The 16,552-nt window shown below is 47.8% G+C and overlaps 1 protein-coding gene across 7 annotated transcripts in view; it reads right to left on the bottom strand.

Annotated features, from left to right (window-relative positions):
* The window catches only part of ankrd27 (ankyrin repeat domain 27 (VPS9 domain)), a 115,385-nt gene that overhangs the window by 61,210 nt on the left and 37,623 nt on the right, over positions 1-16,552 (bottom strand). For all 7 annotated transcript variants that reach the window (XR_011949452.1, XR_011949451.1, XR_011949453.1 and 4 more), the window contains exons 17-18: positions 16,019-16,111; positions 8,074-8,271 (exon numbers count right to left, since the gene is read on the bottom strand). Coding sequence is in view for 4 of the 7 variants with exons in the window: in XM_072518105.1 (XP_072374206.1) it covers positions 8,074-8,271; positions 16,019-16,111 (291 nt within the window). In the remaining 3 variants the exon portion in view is untranslated. The remainder of the gene's footprint in view (positions 1-8,073; positions 8,272-16,018; positions 16,112-16,552) is intronic.

The raw sequence follows: 16,552 nt of genomic DNA, 5'->3' as shown, positions 1-16,552 counted from the left end.
CGGGCCGGTCAAGAGGGCCCGTGTGTTCGCGCACCTGAAGGGACTGAAGGCAGATGTGATTATGCTCCAGGAGACGCATTTGAGGGTGGCAGATCATGTTAGGCTGAGAAAGGGGTGGGTTGGGCAGGTTTTCCACTCGGGGTTGGACGCAAAGAATCGAGGGGTGGCGATTTTGGTGGGGAAGCGAGTGTCGTTTGAGGCGCTGAACATCGTGGCAGACAATGGAGGTAGGTATGTGATGGTGAGTGGTAAGCTGCAGGGGGTGCGGGCGGTATTAGTGAATGTATATGCCCCGAATTGGGACGATGCCGGATTTATGCGGCGCATGTTGGGCCGGATTCCGGACCTGGAGGCAGGGAGCTTGATAATGGGGGGAGACTTCAACACGGTACTGGATCCAGCATTGGACCGCTCCAGGTCTAGGACGGTTAAGAGACCCACGTCCATAAAGCCTACTCCCGGATAGACTATTTCGTTATGAGCAGGGCACTAATCTCGAGGGTGGAAGGCACGGAGTACTTGGCCATAGCCATCTCAAACCATGCCCCGCATTGGGTGGAGCTGGAACTAGGGGAGGAGAGGGACCAGCACCCGCTGTGGTGCCTGGATGTTGGCTTTCTGGCGGATGAGGAGGTGAGCGGGCGGATCCGGGGGTGCATTGAAAGCTATCTAGAGGCTAACGATAATGGGGAGGTGCAGGTGGGGGTGGGCTGGGAGGCGCTGAAGGCGGTGATTAGGGGACAGCTAATCTCCACTAGGGCCCACAAGGAGAAGGAGGAGAGAGAGGGAGAGATTGGTGGGGGAGATTTTAAGGGTGGATAGGAGGTTAGCAGAGGTCCTCGAGGAGGGACTACTCAAGGAGCGACGAAGCCTCCAGGCTGAGTTCGACCTGTTGACTACTAAGAAGGCAGAGGTGCAGCGGAGGAAAGCGCAAGGGGCGGTGTATGAGTACGGGGAGAGGGCTAATCGGATGTTGGCACATCAGCTTCGGAAGCGGGAGGCAGCGAGGGAGATTGGGGGAGTTAGGGATAAAGGGGGGGGGGAACACGGTGCGGAGTGCGGTGGGAATAAATGGGGTATTTAGAGACTTTTATGAGGGGCTGTATAGGTCTGAGCCCCCGACGGAGGATGGGGGGGGATGCGTCGATTTTTAGATCGACTGAGGTTCCCGAGGGTGGAGGAGGTGCAGGTGGCTGGACTTGGGGCACCTTGTGTAGGGCCGGAGGAGCTGACTAAGGGGCTGGGGAGTTTTCAGTCAGGGAAGGCACCGGGGCCAGATGGGTTCCCGGTGGAATTTTACCGGAAGTACATGGACCTGCTGGGCCCTCTACTAGTGAGGACTTTCAATGAGGCGAGGGGGAGGGGGGTGGAAGACAGGTATGGGAGGTGCTCGGGGAGCCCAGCAAATCATACCCATTTGTTCTGGGCGTGCCCAGCGCTGGATGGGTTCTGGGGGGCTATTGCGAGGACGGTGTCTAGGGTGGTGAACACCTGGGTTAAGCCGAGCTGGGGGTTAGCACTATTTGGGGTATCGGACGAGCCGGGAGTGCAGGAGGCGAAAGAGGCCGGTATTCTGGCCTTTGCGTCCCTGGTAGCCCAGCGGAGGATTCTGCTACAGTGGAAGGATGCGAGGCACCCGAGCGTGGAAGCCTGGATCAGCGACATGGCAGGGTTCATTAAATTGGAGAGGATAAAATTTGCCTTGAGAGGGTCTGTGCAAGGGTTCTTCAGGCGGTGGCAACCGTTCCTAGACTTTCTAGCGGAGCGTTAGGAGGTGGTCAGCAGCAGCAGCAACCCAGAGGGGGGGGAAAGAGTACTTTGTGTTCTCTACTGTGTTTATTATTGCTTAAAAGGGGGTTTGTATATTGGGGGAATTCGTGATGTAGTTGGAAGATGTTTGTGTGTTCTTTGTTTTTCTTTTTTCTGTAAGGTGGGGGAGGGGGCGGGGGCCCCAATAAAAATATTTCTAAAAAAAAAGGCACCGGACCGACTGAACCTCTGACCGGCCCGCCGGATGCCAAGAGACATTATTTTTTTTTGCTACTCTGTAAATACTAAAATTTCTGATTTTATATACTTATCCACCACCCCCGCCAGACTCAATTTTTAACAGGGGGTGAATGTGGTAAACCACTGTGTTCTGATATTCGAGGTTATACGGTAGAACCTGCACTACAGGTTCGCCTGTGGTCTCTGCATGCTAGCTCCGCCCAGGAGGCGGGGTATAAATATGCGTGTCCTCCAGCTCGCAGCCATTTCGCCAGCTGCTGTGGGAGGCCACACATCTGACACTAATAAAGCCAGTTTGGATTCAACTTCGTCTCCAGTCAAATTGATCGTGCCTCAGGGATGAAGTCCGGTATGGATCTAAACAAGAAGAGGAGCCTCAGGAGTACGTTCATCTTGGTCGTCTGCACCCACCCCGCCAGGGAAAGCGGGAGTGCATCCCATCTCTGTAGGTCCTTTTTAACTTCCTCCATCAGACTGGTCAGATTCCACTTATGGATCCGTGTCCAGCCATGGGTTATCTGGATCCTCAGGTAGTCTAATTTGTTTTGGGCTTGTTTGAATGGTAGTCCCTCCAGCTTTGTCCCTCCCCCATTCAGGTTCACCGGGAATGCCTTGTTCTTGCCCAGGTTGAATTTTTATCCTGAGAAGGCTCCAAAGTCTTCCAGGAGCTTCATGATTGCTTTCAGGCTGTCCTGTGGGTCCGAAATGTAGAGAAGCAGGTCATCCGCATAGAGTGAAACTCTGTGCTCTTTGCCTCCTCTTTGGATGCCCTTCCAGCGTTTCTCGCTTTGCAGAGCAATCGCTAGGAGTTCAATTGCCAAAGTGAACATGAGCGGGGACAGTGGATATCCTTGCCTTGTGCCTCTGTGTAGCTGGAAATATTCAGAGCTGGTGGTGTAGGTCCGAATATGCTTGCCTTGGGGCATTGTACAAGAGTTTCACCAACGAGGTGAACCCCGTTTCTAGCCCAAACCGCTCAAGTATCTCAGAGATATTTCCATTCGACTCTGTGGAAGGACTTTTCTGCGTCCATGGAGACGATCATCTCTGATGTTCTCTCCCTGGATGGGGTCATTATTACATTCAGCAGCCGCCTGATGTTCGCATTTCTGCGACCACCTCCGGTACTCAGCTCTCCAGTCTCTTGGCCAGAGCTTTCGCGATTATACTCGCATCTACGTTGAGCTGTGAAATGGGTCTGTATGATCCACATTGTCGGGTCTTTGCCTTTTTTGAGTATCAGCGATATCGTGGCCTGTGTTAGTGTTGGAGGCAGGGTGCCCCTCGCTAGCAAGTCTGTGAACGTATCCCGTAGGTGCGGGGGCCAGGGCTGGTTCAAATTTTTCATAGACGTCAGCCGGGAACCCATCGGGTCCCGGCACCTTCCCCGCCTGCATGGAGTTGATGCTCTTCATGACCTCTTCCAGTCCTGTTGGTGCTTCCAGCTCCCCCCACCTATCGTCCCCCACGACTGGCATGTCCAGTCCATCTAGGAACAGTTTAATCTCCTCGTCTCTGTCGGGGTGGGGGGGGGGGGGGGGGCAAGGTTCGGAGGTGTACAGTCCCGGATGTCAGTCTGCCTCTGCTATTCTTCATCAGGGCTATTTCTCTTATGGCTGCCTGCTTTCTCGGCTGGTGAGCCAATAGGCGGTTAGCCTTTTCTCCATGTTCGTAAAAGGTCCCCCGTGTCTGGCGGAGTTGGTGTACCGCTTTCCTAGTGGATAGCAGGGTAAAGTCCATTTGAAGCTTTGTCCTCTCCTCCTGAAGCTCTACATTCGGAGTCTCAAGAGTACTTCCTGTCGACCTCCAGGTTGGAGTTGATCAGTTGTTGCCTAGCCGCCCTTTCTTCCCTGACTCTATGAGCCTTGTAGGGTATAATCTCTCCCCTAATCACAGCCTTCCGTGCCTCCCAGAACGTGGAATGCAAGACTCCCCATCTGCGAGACTTCCCTGTTCTGCTTATTAGTAACGTACTCGGCTATGGCCTGTGATGTTTTCTGGCAAAAGGCCTTATCGGCCAAAAGGTATCCAACCTCCACGTGGGGTGCTGGGCAGGGCCCGTCCTCAACCTCACATCCATGTAGTTTGGAGCGTGGTCGGAGGTAACTATCGCGGAGTATTCCGCCCTTACTATTCCTGGAAGTACCGATTTTCCCACTGCAAAGAAGTCTATCCTTGAGTATGCTTTATGCACCGGCGAAAAGAACGAGAATTCCCTCTCACCGGGATGTAGGAACACTCTGTCGGCTTTCCACCGCCCCCATCTGTTCCATGAATGTTCCCAGTTCCCATCCTTTTCTCCGATCTGGGGCTCAATCGGTCCGTCAGTGGGCCCTTTGCATAGTTGAAGTCGCTTCCCATGATCAGTCGTTGTGAGTCAACGACGGGATTTCCACCATGGTCTTTTTATGAAGTCTGTGTCATCCCAGTTGGGCACGTACACATTTACCAGTACCACCAGTGCCCCGTCCAGGACACCGCTGACCATGACGTACCATCCCCCTTGGTTTGTAACCGTTCGTGTCTCCGTGAACCCATCCTCTTGCTAATCAGTATGGCTACTCCCCTAGCCCTTGTCCCATAATGAGTGTTACGTCTGTCCCATCCAACCCTTTCTTACAGTAGGTCCTTCGCCCTCAGGTGTGTCTCCTGCAGGAAGACTCTGTCGGCTTTCAAACTTCTCAAATGGACAAAGACCCTGGATCTTTTCACTGGGCCGTTAAGTCCTCTGACATTCCAGGTGATGATCCTTTTGGCGGGGTTTTTGTGCCCCCCTTTTCTGCGGGATCAATTATACTTACCTGGTGGATGCGCCCGTTTGTTAGGGGACCGTCCAAAATGGCCACGGTCGCCATGCTCACCATGAGGTCGAGCCCCTCCACTCCGGGGTTTCCCTTTGTCCAGGGGGCACCCAATATGGCTGCCACCTGAGTGTACGCCACGTGGGTGCGCCCCTGAACTCCGGGGTTTCCCTTTGTTTAGGGACCCTCCAAAGTGGCTGCTTGCGGTGCTATCTTGTTTCCTCAACCTGCACCTTACCTGCTGAAGCCAATCCAAAAACCAACTCTTTTCTTCTTCCCTTTGTGTTCCATTCCCCCCCGCACCCCTTCTCCCCTCTTCCTGCGAGGCCCTTTCCCCATCTCCCCCTATGCATTCCCCTTTCCTGTGTCAACCCCCCCCCTCCCCCAATCTCCCCCGGATGCTCCCTCCATGCCAGGAGGTGTGCCGCAGCACTCCTTGCTGTCTGTCTTCCGTGATAGCTATCCCTGCTAGTGTGGTGTCCCCACTCCCGGGGCTGGTCTAGCCCCTAACTTACGCCTGCTGACTGTCCACTTTCTCTGCCTATACCCTCATCTGCATTCTCTTGTTCTCGCTTTTTCCTGTGACCTGGTCTTTTTGATCCGAGCAAGGCAGCACAGTCCAGCGCAAACATATTAACTGTCCAATGAGTCTCTATTTCTTTTGCGATCCTCCTTTGATCAGCCTTCATCTTTGCCTCGTCTGCCCCTTGTCCAGGCCGTTGGTCCATACGAATTAGTTTGCCTCCGCCGGGGTGTTGAAATAGTGCTCTTTGTTCTGGTACATGACCCAGAGCGTGGCGGGGAACAGCATACCAAATCGCACCCCGTTCTTGTACATGGCCGATTTCACCCGATTAAACTAAATCCTGTGTTTTGCTAGATCTGCGCCAATGTCTTGGTAAATTCGGATTTTGTGCCCTTCCCAGGTACTTGCTTTAGTCTGTCTTGCCCATCTCAGGATCCTGTCACGATCCTGGTATTGGTGAAGCTTCGCGATGACCGCCCCCCCATTGCTCCCCCGCCTTGGGTTGGGGAAGCTGTCTCTCCTGACTAGGTTGCCCAGGCGAGGTAGCGCGCTGCATCTCTGCCGTCGATACCTTCTGGCATGCCCAATCCAAATGTCCAGTCGTCGGGATCCTTTTCCCTGGTCCTCGACTTTCCCCTTTAAAGTTCCCTTCGGCCGCCGCCAACCTTTTAACTTCAGCTTCCAGGGCGATGGTCCTGTTGCTCTGGTCCATTGAGGCTTTCTCCAAGTCGTGGATTATCCTTGCTTATGCTTTCATCTTCTTCCCCAACCCATGGGCAGCACGGTACCATAGTGGTTAACACTATGGCTTCGCAGCGCCAGGGTCCCAGGTTCGACTCCCGGCTTGGGTCACTGTCTGTGCGGAGTCTGCATGTTCTTCCCGTGTCTGCGTGAGTTTCGTCCGGGTGCTCCGGTTTCCTCCCACAAGTCCCAAAAGTTGTGCTATTAGATAATTTGGACATTCTGAATTCTCGCTCGGTGTACCCGAACAGGCGCTGGAACGTGGCGACTCAGGGGTTTTCACAGTAACTTCATTGCAGTGTTAATATAAGCCTACTTGTGACAATAACAATTAATATTATTTGTTACTGATCGTCTTTGCACGGTGACCATCGCCTCTGTCACTGCCACCTGGATTTCGATCCTGATCGCCTCTTTCATGGCGGCCAGCTCCTTCATGAAGGAGGTCTTTCATCTGTCTCCAGGTGGTGGAGGGGGGGGGTTAATGCTCGGCCTCGGTCTCCCTCTCTCTTGGGTTGACAGGGCACCCTCGCCTCGTCTGCCTGCTGCCCATTGCCTTTTCCACCACTTCTGCCATCCCTGTGACCCCCTCGAGCTCCCGTTTGCTGGCAATTTGGTGTTGATCTTTTCTTCTCACCGTTGAGGCTAATTTGCCTTCGCATTTTCAGGCAAAATTCGCCTAAACGTGCCGATGTTGTTCTGGTCTGGAGGATATGTGCGTCTGCTCAGCGCATCACCCTCACACGAAGTCCCGAATTCTGAATCTTTGAGTTTCTGGAGCGTTCCCTTTACTTCTTGTCTTATGTTTATAACCCCTCCAAAAAGGTGCCCATTCTGTTGTCAGGCGAGTTTTCTTACCAAACTGCCACCATAAATTCTACTGTTAGCAAAGGACAACAAGGTACATGATGAAACTTCGCCCGATTTCTCCCAGCCCCTAGGGAAGCACCTTTTGGGGCAATGGCAGAGATTGCGAACTGAGAGCACAAAATTCAGATCTACGTCCTCCATCACATAGCACAATGTCCTGGGTAACTACCTCATTTCAAAGCTTTGACTCAAGTGATTTCTCAATAACTATAATGCTACCTCATTTTGTGAAGAGACTTTACCAGATGTTAAGGATAAAATGAGTGTGCTGATTTGTAAAGAGAATGCAATCCAAGGGAGGAATATTTCATACACAACCCTCAAACTGAGTTGTTAAAGGAAGCTTTTTGAATGCACTAGTATGTAATCCCCAATTAATAAAGATTGCTGAAAGGTAACCTGGTACCTAATAGGAACTCGGGTTTATTTCTTAGTTAAAACCCATTTCAATTATTTTTGACGAGTTGGTGCTCTCAAATAGACAAGTTCCCTGTCCTTCAGCTTCAAATGCCATGCGAGAAATAACCTTTTCACACAACTGGTTCTGGTCTGGAATGCTCTGCCTGGAAGTGTGGTGGAGGCAGGTTTAATCGAGGCATTCAAGAGGGCACTGGATGATTATTTGAATAGAAACAACGTGCAAGGATACAGGAAAGAAAGCAGGGGAATGGCACTAAGTCATGTTGGTGCAGGCACGATGGGACAAAGGCCTCCTTCTGCACTGTGACAATTCTGTGATCTATGTGAGGAAGCACAAGAGGAGAGGTAGACTGCAAAAAATAAAATGTCAATCTTTGCGTCCAAGATATAAAATTGATTACTGGACTAGTTCTAAGGCAAAGCAATGAACTTCAGAAGCCCTAACTGTATATTTGTGCCTCCAAACTCAATTTTACCAAATCACTCAATAATACTAATAATCATGCTGAGGCAGTTAGAAACTGCAACCTGATTTTCAACATTGAACCGACGTAAAATTCAGCCTCTTTCATCATTTTCTATAACTACCATTTTGTCTCCTAAATATTTTACACTGACAAACTATGTGATCTTGCAATACAAACATCATATCTAATGTCAAAGAGCATCAACACATGGATCAATATTGAGTTTAGCCTACATTACCTTAGAATTGAGCGCACATTGGAAAGGGGTTTCTTTCATTTTGTTCTGAATTTCATTATTAGCACCATTCTCCAGCAGAACCTGAATGATGCCGTCATAACCCCATCGAGCTGCAATGTGGAGAGGTGTATCACCTTTGTCATTTGTCATATTTAATTTGCAGGTATTTAAATGGTAATAGACAAGAGCCTTGACACACTGCAAAAAATAAAAGTAAAACTTACGTTTCACTAAAAGAACACATCTTTACTTCTAACTTTTATCCCATCTGAATAATTATGCAAGGTTACCTCAACAGGAAATTTGAAACAGAGAAAAATAAAGCTGACCAAGTGGTTACTGTAAATTAGAGCACACAGTATGTACTTAATACTCACAAAATCAGTGTGGTAGTTATAGTTAAATTATATGTTACATCTTTCAAAACATTGTTAGTAACCATTTAACCTTGTTTTTCAGTTCATACATCCTGAAAATCAACTGCAAATAAATGATTTCAAAACTTAGTTAATGAGCGATATCAGCATAGTGACTAAATATTTTTCTCAATTCAGGTACTATCTATTCAAAGAAGAGCAAGAGAGATCCTCCAGTTAACATTTATACTTCCACCAACATCCAAATCAGATGATCTGGTCAGTCATTCCATTGCTGTTTGTAGGAGCTGACTAACACATTTTTCACATTACAATGGTGACTACAATTCAGAAATATTGGTTATAAAGTGGCTTGGGATGTCAGCTATATAAATGCAAGTTAGTTATCTTCGAGGAGATCTTTGAATTGTTTATCTGGACCATTTTCAAATCCTGATCCTCGATAAAATAAAATGCTGCTAAAAAGTGTTATTATTCAATTTTATCATTAAGTACAAAATTATAAGCTTCATGAAATGATCAAATATAAACTGGCCTGGTCAACTATTAGGTTTGATGTATCCAATGTATCCAAGGGCTTGGTAGAAATACAGGACTACTATTTTGGACACCAACAAGGGGCATACATTTGATTTACTGAATTTGTTTTATTGCCATGCTCTTCTCCACTTCTGTCAGTAAGCAATTTGCTCTTTAATATGCAGGTCTGTAATGGCACCAGGCCATTGCACAAGCCAGAACATTTTCACGTCCTTCACCTGTGATGCTTTTTGCTGATCTCTGTCAGAACATTTGTGATGAGATGACAATTAAAAGCCTTCAACCAGAAATCCGGCTTTTAATCACTAGCTAGGCTCATCGGAAAAGGGGTTACCTGGGCATATACCAAAGAGCTCAGCAAGTGGCACCAGCTTGTGGAGAAAGTGGGAGGGGGGGGATTGTGTGTGTGCGTGGGGGGGGGGGGGGGGGGGAAAACAACATTGTAATTAAATATACCGAGCTTTATTAGTGCTACATGACATTTTCAAACACTTATAATTCAAATGATAAGTTGAAATGATACAATAAATTCAGACTTCGAATAGCATCCTTGCCCTCCTTCAGCCTATAATTTCTCATCCCACCAAATCTTCATTTTTCTGTCTCTGGCTGGCTTATGTTCCTTCCTGCCTCCTTTTGCTCCACCATTGGAACCTGTGCCGTCAATTGCCTCACAACTCTGGGATTTCCACTCATCCTGCTCCCTTAAAATAGTTCTTAAAATCTACTGCTTTGACAAAGCTTTTGATCAACCATCCTTTGGTTCAGTGTCAGTTACTTGATTTCACCTCTGCAAAATGTGTTGAAATTAAAAATAGACTTATTTCATTCATCTAGCATCTTTCACAACCGTAACATATCCTAAAGCACGTGACAGCCAATTAAGTACTTTTGAAGTGCTACCACTGTTTCAATGTTGGATGCTTTTCTATGTTAAATGCATTATATAAATGCAAGTTTTGCTTGCATTAATATGGTTAAGCATTAGGCTAATGAAAGGTCATTGCAAGGATAAAAATTGAATGGGGGGGTTCAAAGGAAGCAATTGTGGGACTTGTGCAGACAATCAGTAGGATAAGGGATATTTAGTAAAGGCAAGAGGAGACAGATGACGTTTATTTATAATACGTACTATTTACATGGGGCCCGGCCAGACATCACCAGGTCCTCTCTCTCGGTCGGTGCCCATCTGGCCGACCTTATATACACACATGGTAATTGCCCCGTAGTTGGTCAGGTTTGAAACATCGGAGAAGAATGCGTTTACTTGGGCAAAGCCATTGAAGATCTTGTGCATGGCGCACTGTATGCCTATGTCAGGCAGCAGCAAACCCAACCGAGTGTGGAGTCGATGATTCATCAACATTTCGGCCAGGGCCACCCCTGTAACACCGTGAGGAGTCGTCCTATAACGAGTGTCAACCTGGTATCCATCACCGGTGGTTTGCTTCTTCAGAGCCTGCTTCACCGTCTGTACAGCACGTTTTGCCAAACCATTTGATGCTGGGTGACAGGGTGCTGTGCTAACGTGTCGGGTGCCATTTGTCTTTGCGAAAGCCGCAAATGCCTCCCGAGTAAATCAGGCGCAGTTTTCCGTAACAAGCACCTCTGGTAATCAGTGGGGGGGAAAGGATGAGCACAAACACTTGAGGGTCGCGCAGGAGATGATGGGTATCATTGTGGACTTCAAGCCACTGGAGAGCACATTCACCAAAACAAGGAACATGGAACCTAGGAATGGGCCCACGAAATCCACGTGAAAGTGGGCGCAGGGAAGCCCAAGCCACTCTCATGACACAAAGGTGCTGCAGCCGGAAGCTTTTGATGGGCCTGACACTCTTGGCAGCGCTGGGCCACCAGCTGAATGTCCACATCGATGCTGGGCCAGCAGACATAGCTGTTGGCCAGTATTTTCATTTTGGAAATGCCCAGGTGAGCAGCATGAAGGTCCTTCAGAGCCAACGGTTGGCCTTTCGACAACCCTCGTGCCCCACAGGAGGACATGGTCAATTCCGACATTTTGCTCAAAAAAGTCTTCAACTCCACTGGAAGCTGCTGCTGTGGTCCACCAGATAAAACTAAATATCACACCTTTACTAACATTGGATCATACTCCGTCCAATTGCGGATGCAAGTAGCCATAATTGATAGGGTGTCCCAGCCAACCGCCACAGTTTTGTCGGCCTTGGATGGATCAGCAATGGGAGACAACTTAACGCATCATCATTCACAATGACGATGCATTAAGTCAGGGGCAGCACAGTGGTTAGCAGAGTTGCTTCACAGCTCCAGGGTCCCAGGTTCGATTCCCGGCTTGGGTCACTGTCTAGTGTGGAGTCTGCACATTCTTCCTGTGTCTGCGTGGGTTTCCTCTGGGTGCTCCGGTTTCCTCCCACAGTCCAAAGATGTGCAGGTTAGGTGGATTGGCTATGCTAAATTTTCCTTAGTGTCCAAAAAGGTTACATGGGGTTACTGGGTAATGGGGATAGGTTCGAAGGGTGGGCTTAAGTGGGGTGCTCTTTCCAAGGGCCGAAGGGCCTTCTTCTGCACTGTATATTCTATGAAATTCTATGACGATGCTCGAACGAGTATTGGTACGCAGCCAATCGTAGAGCCGACCTCTAGATCCGGGCTGACGCAATCGGTGGCACCGCCTTATCCTTGCGAAAGAGGTGTAGCAGTGGCTTATGATCTGATATTATTTTAAAATGGCGGCTGTGAACGTATTGGTGGAAGCGTTTAACACTGAAGACAACTGCCAGACAATCTTTTCCTATATGGGCATAATTGTGTTCTGCAGCCGTCAACGTCCTGCAGGCAAAGGTTATTGGACAGTACTAGCCATCGTCCATGCGGTGGGAAGGGAGGTCTCCAATTCCGTACGGTGATGTGTCACATGTCAAATAAAGGGGTTTAGAGGTGTCAAAGTGAGTACCCTGAATGAAACCAATGCCGTTTCAGCAAACAAAATACAGTCACCTGGTCAGCACCCCAAACTCGGGGTCGTTTCTTTTTTCAGAAGAAAATGAAGGGGGGGGCCAGGATTGTTGCCAAATTTGGTATAAAATCGTCATAATAATTTATGAGGCTCAAGAAGGAGCGATGCACTGTCGCATCATGTGGTGCGGGAGCCATCTTTATTGCCTGCACTTTGACAGTGACTGGGTGTAGGCAGTCCCGGTCTACCCGGAAGCCTAAATATACCACCTCCTTCGCATTGAAAAGAACCGCTTCAAAACTGCCTCAACGTTCTTTAGGTGTTCCATCTCCATCATGTCCGTAATTAACACATCTTTAGAATAGACAGCAACACACGAGAGACCTCGCAAATACCTTCCATGACTCGTTGCAATATGGCGCAAGCTAAAGAGACGCCGAATGGAAGTCAGGTATACTCATATAAGACCTTATGGATGTTGATCATAATGTATTTGCGCGAGGTCGAACTCACGCAGTTTGAGCTGCAAATAAGCATTGCTCATATCCAATTTTGTGAAGGTGGAACCACTGCCAGCATGGCATATAGGTCTTCAATACGACGGAGTGGGTAGCGATCCAAACGTGAAGCCATATTTACGGTTAATTTGTATTCGCCGAAGAGGCATAGATAGGTTTTTGATTAATAAGGGGATCAAGGGATATGGGGCGAAGGAAGGAGAATGGGAGATGAGAAAAATATCAGCCATGATTGAATGGCGGAGCAGTTTCGATGGGCCGAGTGGCCTAATTCTGTCTTATGGTCTTTATAGGCAGACAGTCCAGTCTGGTTTCATCAAAGGAACAACTGGCACCACCCAGCCTGCCAAACGAACCAGTTGAATGATCCAGAGGCTATCTAACCACTGGGCTCCGCTTCGACCTTGCCACAATTGCATAGGGGACTGGTTGAGCACAAGAAAAAACTAGGCTGGGCCTGCGGATCTACATGAATTTTCACCATGGCCCCTTTATTTTCCCAAGGCCGGACTCGAAAACAGCGGGAATTTCTGCACACCGCATATAAGCCATCAGTTTCTACCTTGAGGATACATTGCCAGTCGAGCTGCAAATGTTGCAGCCAATCAGGTTGGGACCGTCGCCATGTACCACGATAAGGGTAAGACGCAAAGGCTAACGAAATATAGGCCCCTTACAGACAGAAACAGGGGAATGCATAATAAGGGACAAAGAAATGGCTGAGCAATTGAATACATACTTGGGTTCTGTCTTCACAAAAGAGAACACAAATCAGATACCAGAAATGCTGAAAATGAAAGGTTTAGTGAGAGGGAAGAACTTAGAGAGATCAACATTAGTAGAGAAAGTGTAGGAAAATTGATGGAATTGAAGGCGGATAAATCTCCATGGCCGAAGAATCTACATCCCAGAGTGCTTAAGGAGGTGGCTCTGGAAATAGTGGATGCATTGGTGGTCATCTTCCGGGATTCTACAGACTCTGGAACTGTCCCTGCAGATTGGAGGGTAGCTCACGTCACTCCAATATTCAAAAAGGGAGGTAGAGAGAAAGCAGGGACTTATAGACCAGTAAGCCTAACATCGGTAGTGGGGAAAATTCTTGAATCCATTATCAAGGATTTTATAGCGGAACATTTAGAAAGCAGTGGCAGGATCAGTCAGAGTCAGCATGGATTTATGAAGGGGAAATCATGCTTGACAAATCTGTTGAAATTCTTTGAAGATGTAACCAGTACAGTCGACAAGGGGGAGCCAGTCGATGTGGTACATTTGGACTTTTCAGAAGGCGTTCAGCATAAGAGATTATTGTGCACAATTAAAGCGAATGGGATTGGGGGAAATATATTGAGGTGGATAGAAAACTGGTTGGCAGAGAGGAAACAAAGAGTAGGGATTAATGGGTCCTTTTCAAATTGGCAGGCAGTAACTAGTGGGGTGCCACAGGGATCAGTGCTGGGACCCCAGTTATTCACAATATATATTAATGATTTGGATGAGGGAACAAAATTTAACATCTCAAAGTTTGCAGATTATACCAAGTTGGGTGGGAGGGTGAACTGTGATGAGGATGCAGGGATCGCACAGCATGATCTGGACAGGTTGGGCGAGTGGGCAAATTAATGGCAGATGCAGTTTAATTTGGAAAAGTGTGAGGTTATTTACTTTGGAAGCAAAAACAGGAAGGCAGATTACTACCCGAATGGTTGTCAATTGAGAGAGGGAAGTGTGCAGCGGGACCTGGGTGTCCTTGTGCAGTAACGTGAAGAAATGCCCAGGTGTGTCCTGTACTCCAGAAACAGGACAAATGCAACCCAGCCAATTACTGCCCGATGTCTACTCTCCATCATCAGCAAAGTGATGGAAGGAGTCATCAACAGTGCTATCAAGCGGCATTTACTCAGGAATAACCTGTTCACGGATGCTCAATTTGGGTTCCGCCAGGGTCACTAAGCTCCTGACCTCATTACAGCCTTGGTTCAAACATGGCATCAAGGCAACATTTGACCGAGTATGGCATCAAGGTGCCCTAGCTAAACTGGAGTCAATGGGAATCAGGGGGAAAACTCTCCGCTGGTTGGAATCATACCTGGCACAAAGGAAGATGGTTGAGGTGGTTGGAGGTCAATCAACTCAACTCCAGGACATCACTGCAGGAGTTCCTCAGGGTAGTGTCCTAGGCCCAACCATCTTCAGCCGCTTCATCAATGACGTCCCTTCCATCATAAGGTCAGACGTGGGGCTGTTTGTGGATGACTGCACAATGTTCAGCACCATTCACGACTCCTTTAGATAATGAAGCAGTCCATGTCCAAATGCAGCAAGACCTGGACAATGTCCAGGCTTGGGCTAACAAGTGGCAAGTTATATTTGCGCCACACAAGTGCCAGGCAGTGACCATCTCCTACAAGAGAGGATCTAACCACCGCCCCATGACATTCACTGGCATTACCATCGCTGAATCCCCCACAATCAACATGCTGGGGATTACCATCGATCAGAAACTGAACTGGACTAGCCACATTAATACTGTGGCTACCAGGGCAGGTGAAAGACTAGGAATACTACGGCGAGTAACTCACCTCCTGAACCCCCAAAGTCTGTCCACCATCTACAAGGCACAAGTCAAGAGTGTAATGGAATAGTCTCCACTTGCCTGGAGAGCGCAGCTCCAACAACACTCAAGAAGCTCAACACCATATAGGACAAAGCAGCCTGCTTGATTGCACCCCCTTCACAAGCATTCAAACCCTCCATCACCGACGAATAGTGGCAGCCGTGTATACCATCTACAAGATGCACTGCAGTAATTCACCAAGGTTCCTTAGACAACACCTTCCAAACTTATGACATCTAGAAGACAAGAGCAGTAGATACCTGGGAACCCTCCAAGTCACTCACCACCCTGACTTCCTTCACTGTCGCTAAGGCAACATCCTAGAAATCTCTCCCTAACAGCACAGTGGGTGTACCTACACCTCAAGGACTGCAGCGGTTCAAGAAGGCAACTCGCCACCACCTTCTGAAGGGCAACTAAGGATGGGCAATTAATGGTGGCCTAACCAGTGAAGCCCACGTTCCGTAAATGAATTTTTTTTAAAAGCGCAAGCGGCAAAGTTCTAGTTTATCTTCGTCGTCAATTTAGTAAAGGCAAGAGACAGATGAGTAACAAAAGACGTTTATTTATAATACGTACTATTTACATGGGGACCTGGTTAGACATCACTGGATCCTCTCTCTCAATCTCTCTCTCTCTGCCGGTCGGTTCCTATCTGGCCGACCTTGTATACACATGGTAATAGCCCCGTAGTTAGCAGGGGAGCTCATCGAGCCACATGGGGAAGACAGTCAAGCCAACCCCATGTGTCTGTGCAGGTTATTACAGGATGGAGATGGGGGGGCAGGTGAAATAAGGACGAGGACAGAGGAGGATATGGGGCTAAATTATGGAATGCTGTGGTGTGGGAGTGTAGTGGAAGCATTCAGTCAAGTTATCTTTCAGGAATAGAGTTCATAACCACATTTATATAATGCAACTATAAATTGAACAGAATTTAATCTTTAGTTAAACTTACATCTTCATGGCCATGCATGCATGCCAAATGAAGTGGAGTATTGCCATTATTATCTTGTACTTCAGTGCTGGCCTTGTAGTCCAGAAGAAGCAACTATATATTTAAAAAAAAGTATCAAATGCTGTCTGCAACATAAACAATTTATTAAAATGAGCACATAAAACATTATCAATAATATGATGTATTTTTCATTTATATTGCATATAAAAGTAAAGATCAATCAACCAAAAACAATTAAACAATCTGCAGTGAATTTTTCACTCCCATCTGTGGGTTGTGGTCAGGCTTACAAAACTGTAGTACTGTTAATCCAACTGAAATACCCTGAATACAGCTTCCAGTTAAATGTGATATTATCTCTCATGTCCATTCTTTGTAATACACAATTACCAAAAAGTAGCTTCATAGCCGATTAAGTTGCTTTTCATAAACTTGAAAAATGCCCAAGTAACTGGGAATTGTTTGTTTTTAAAAATAACGCTCACTTAAAAGAACAAAAAGACGAAAGACTGCAATCAGTTTTCAGGCATGCTT

This window comes from Scyliorhinus torazame, chromosome 10, assembly GCF_047496885.1.
Source record: "Scyliorhinus torazame isolate Kashiwa2021f chromosome 10, sScyTor2.1, whole genome shotgun sequence".
NCBI classification, from domain to species: Eukaryota; Metazoa; Chordata; class Chondrichthyes; order Carcharhiniformes; family Scyliorhinidae; genus Scyliorhinus; species Scyliorhinus torazame.
The sequence above is the reverse complement of the archived record's forward strand: the minus strand, read 5'-3'. Positions and strand labels throughout refer to the sequence as shown.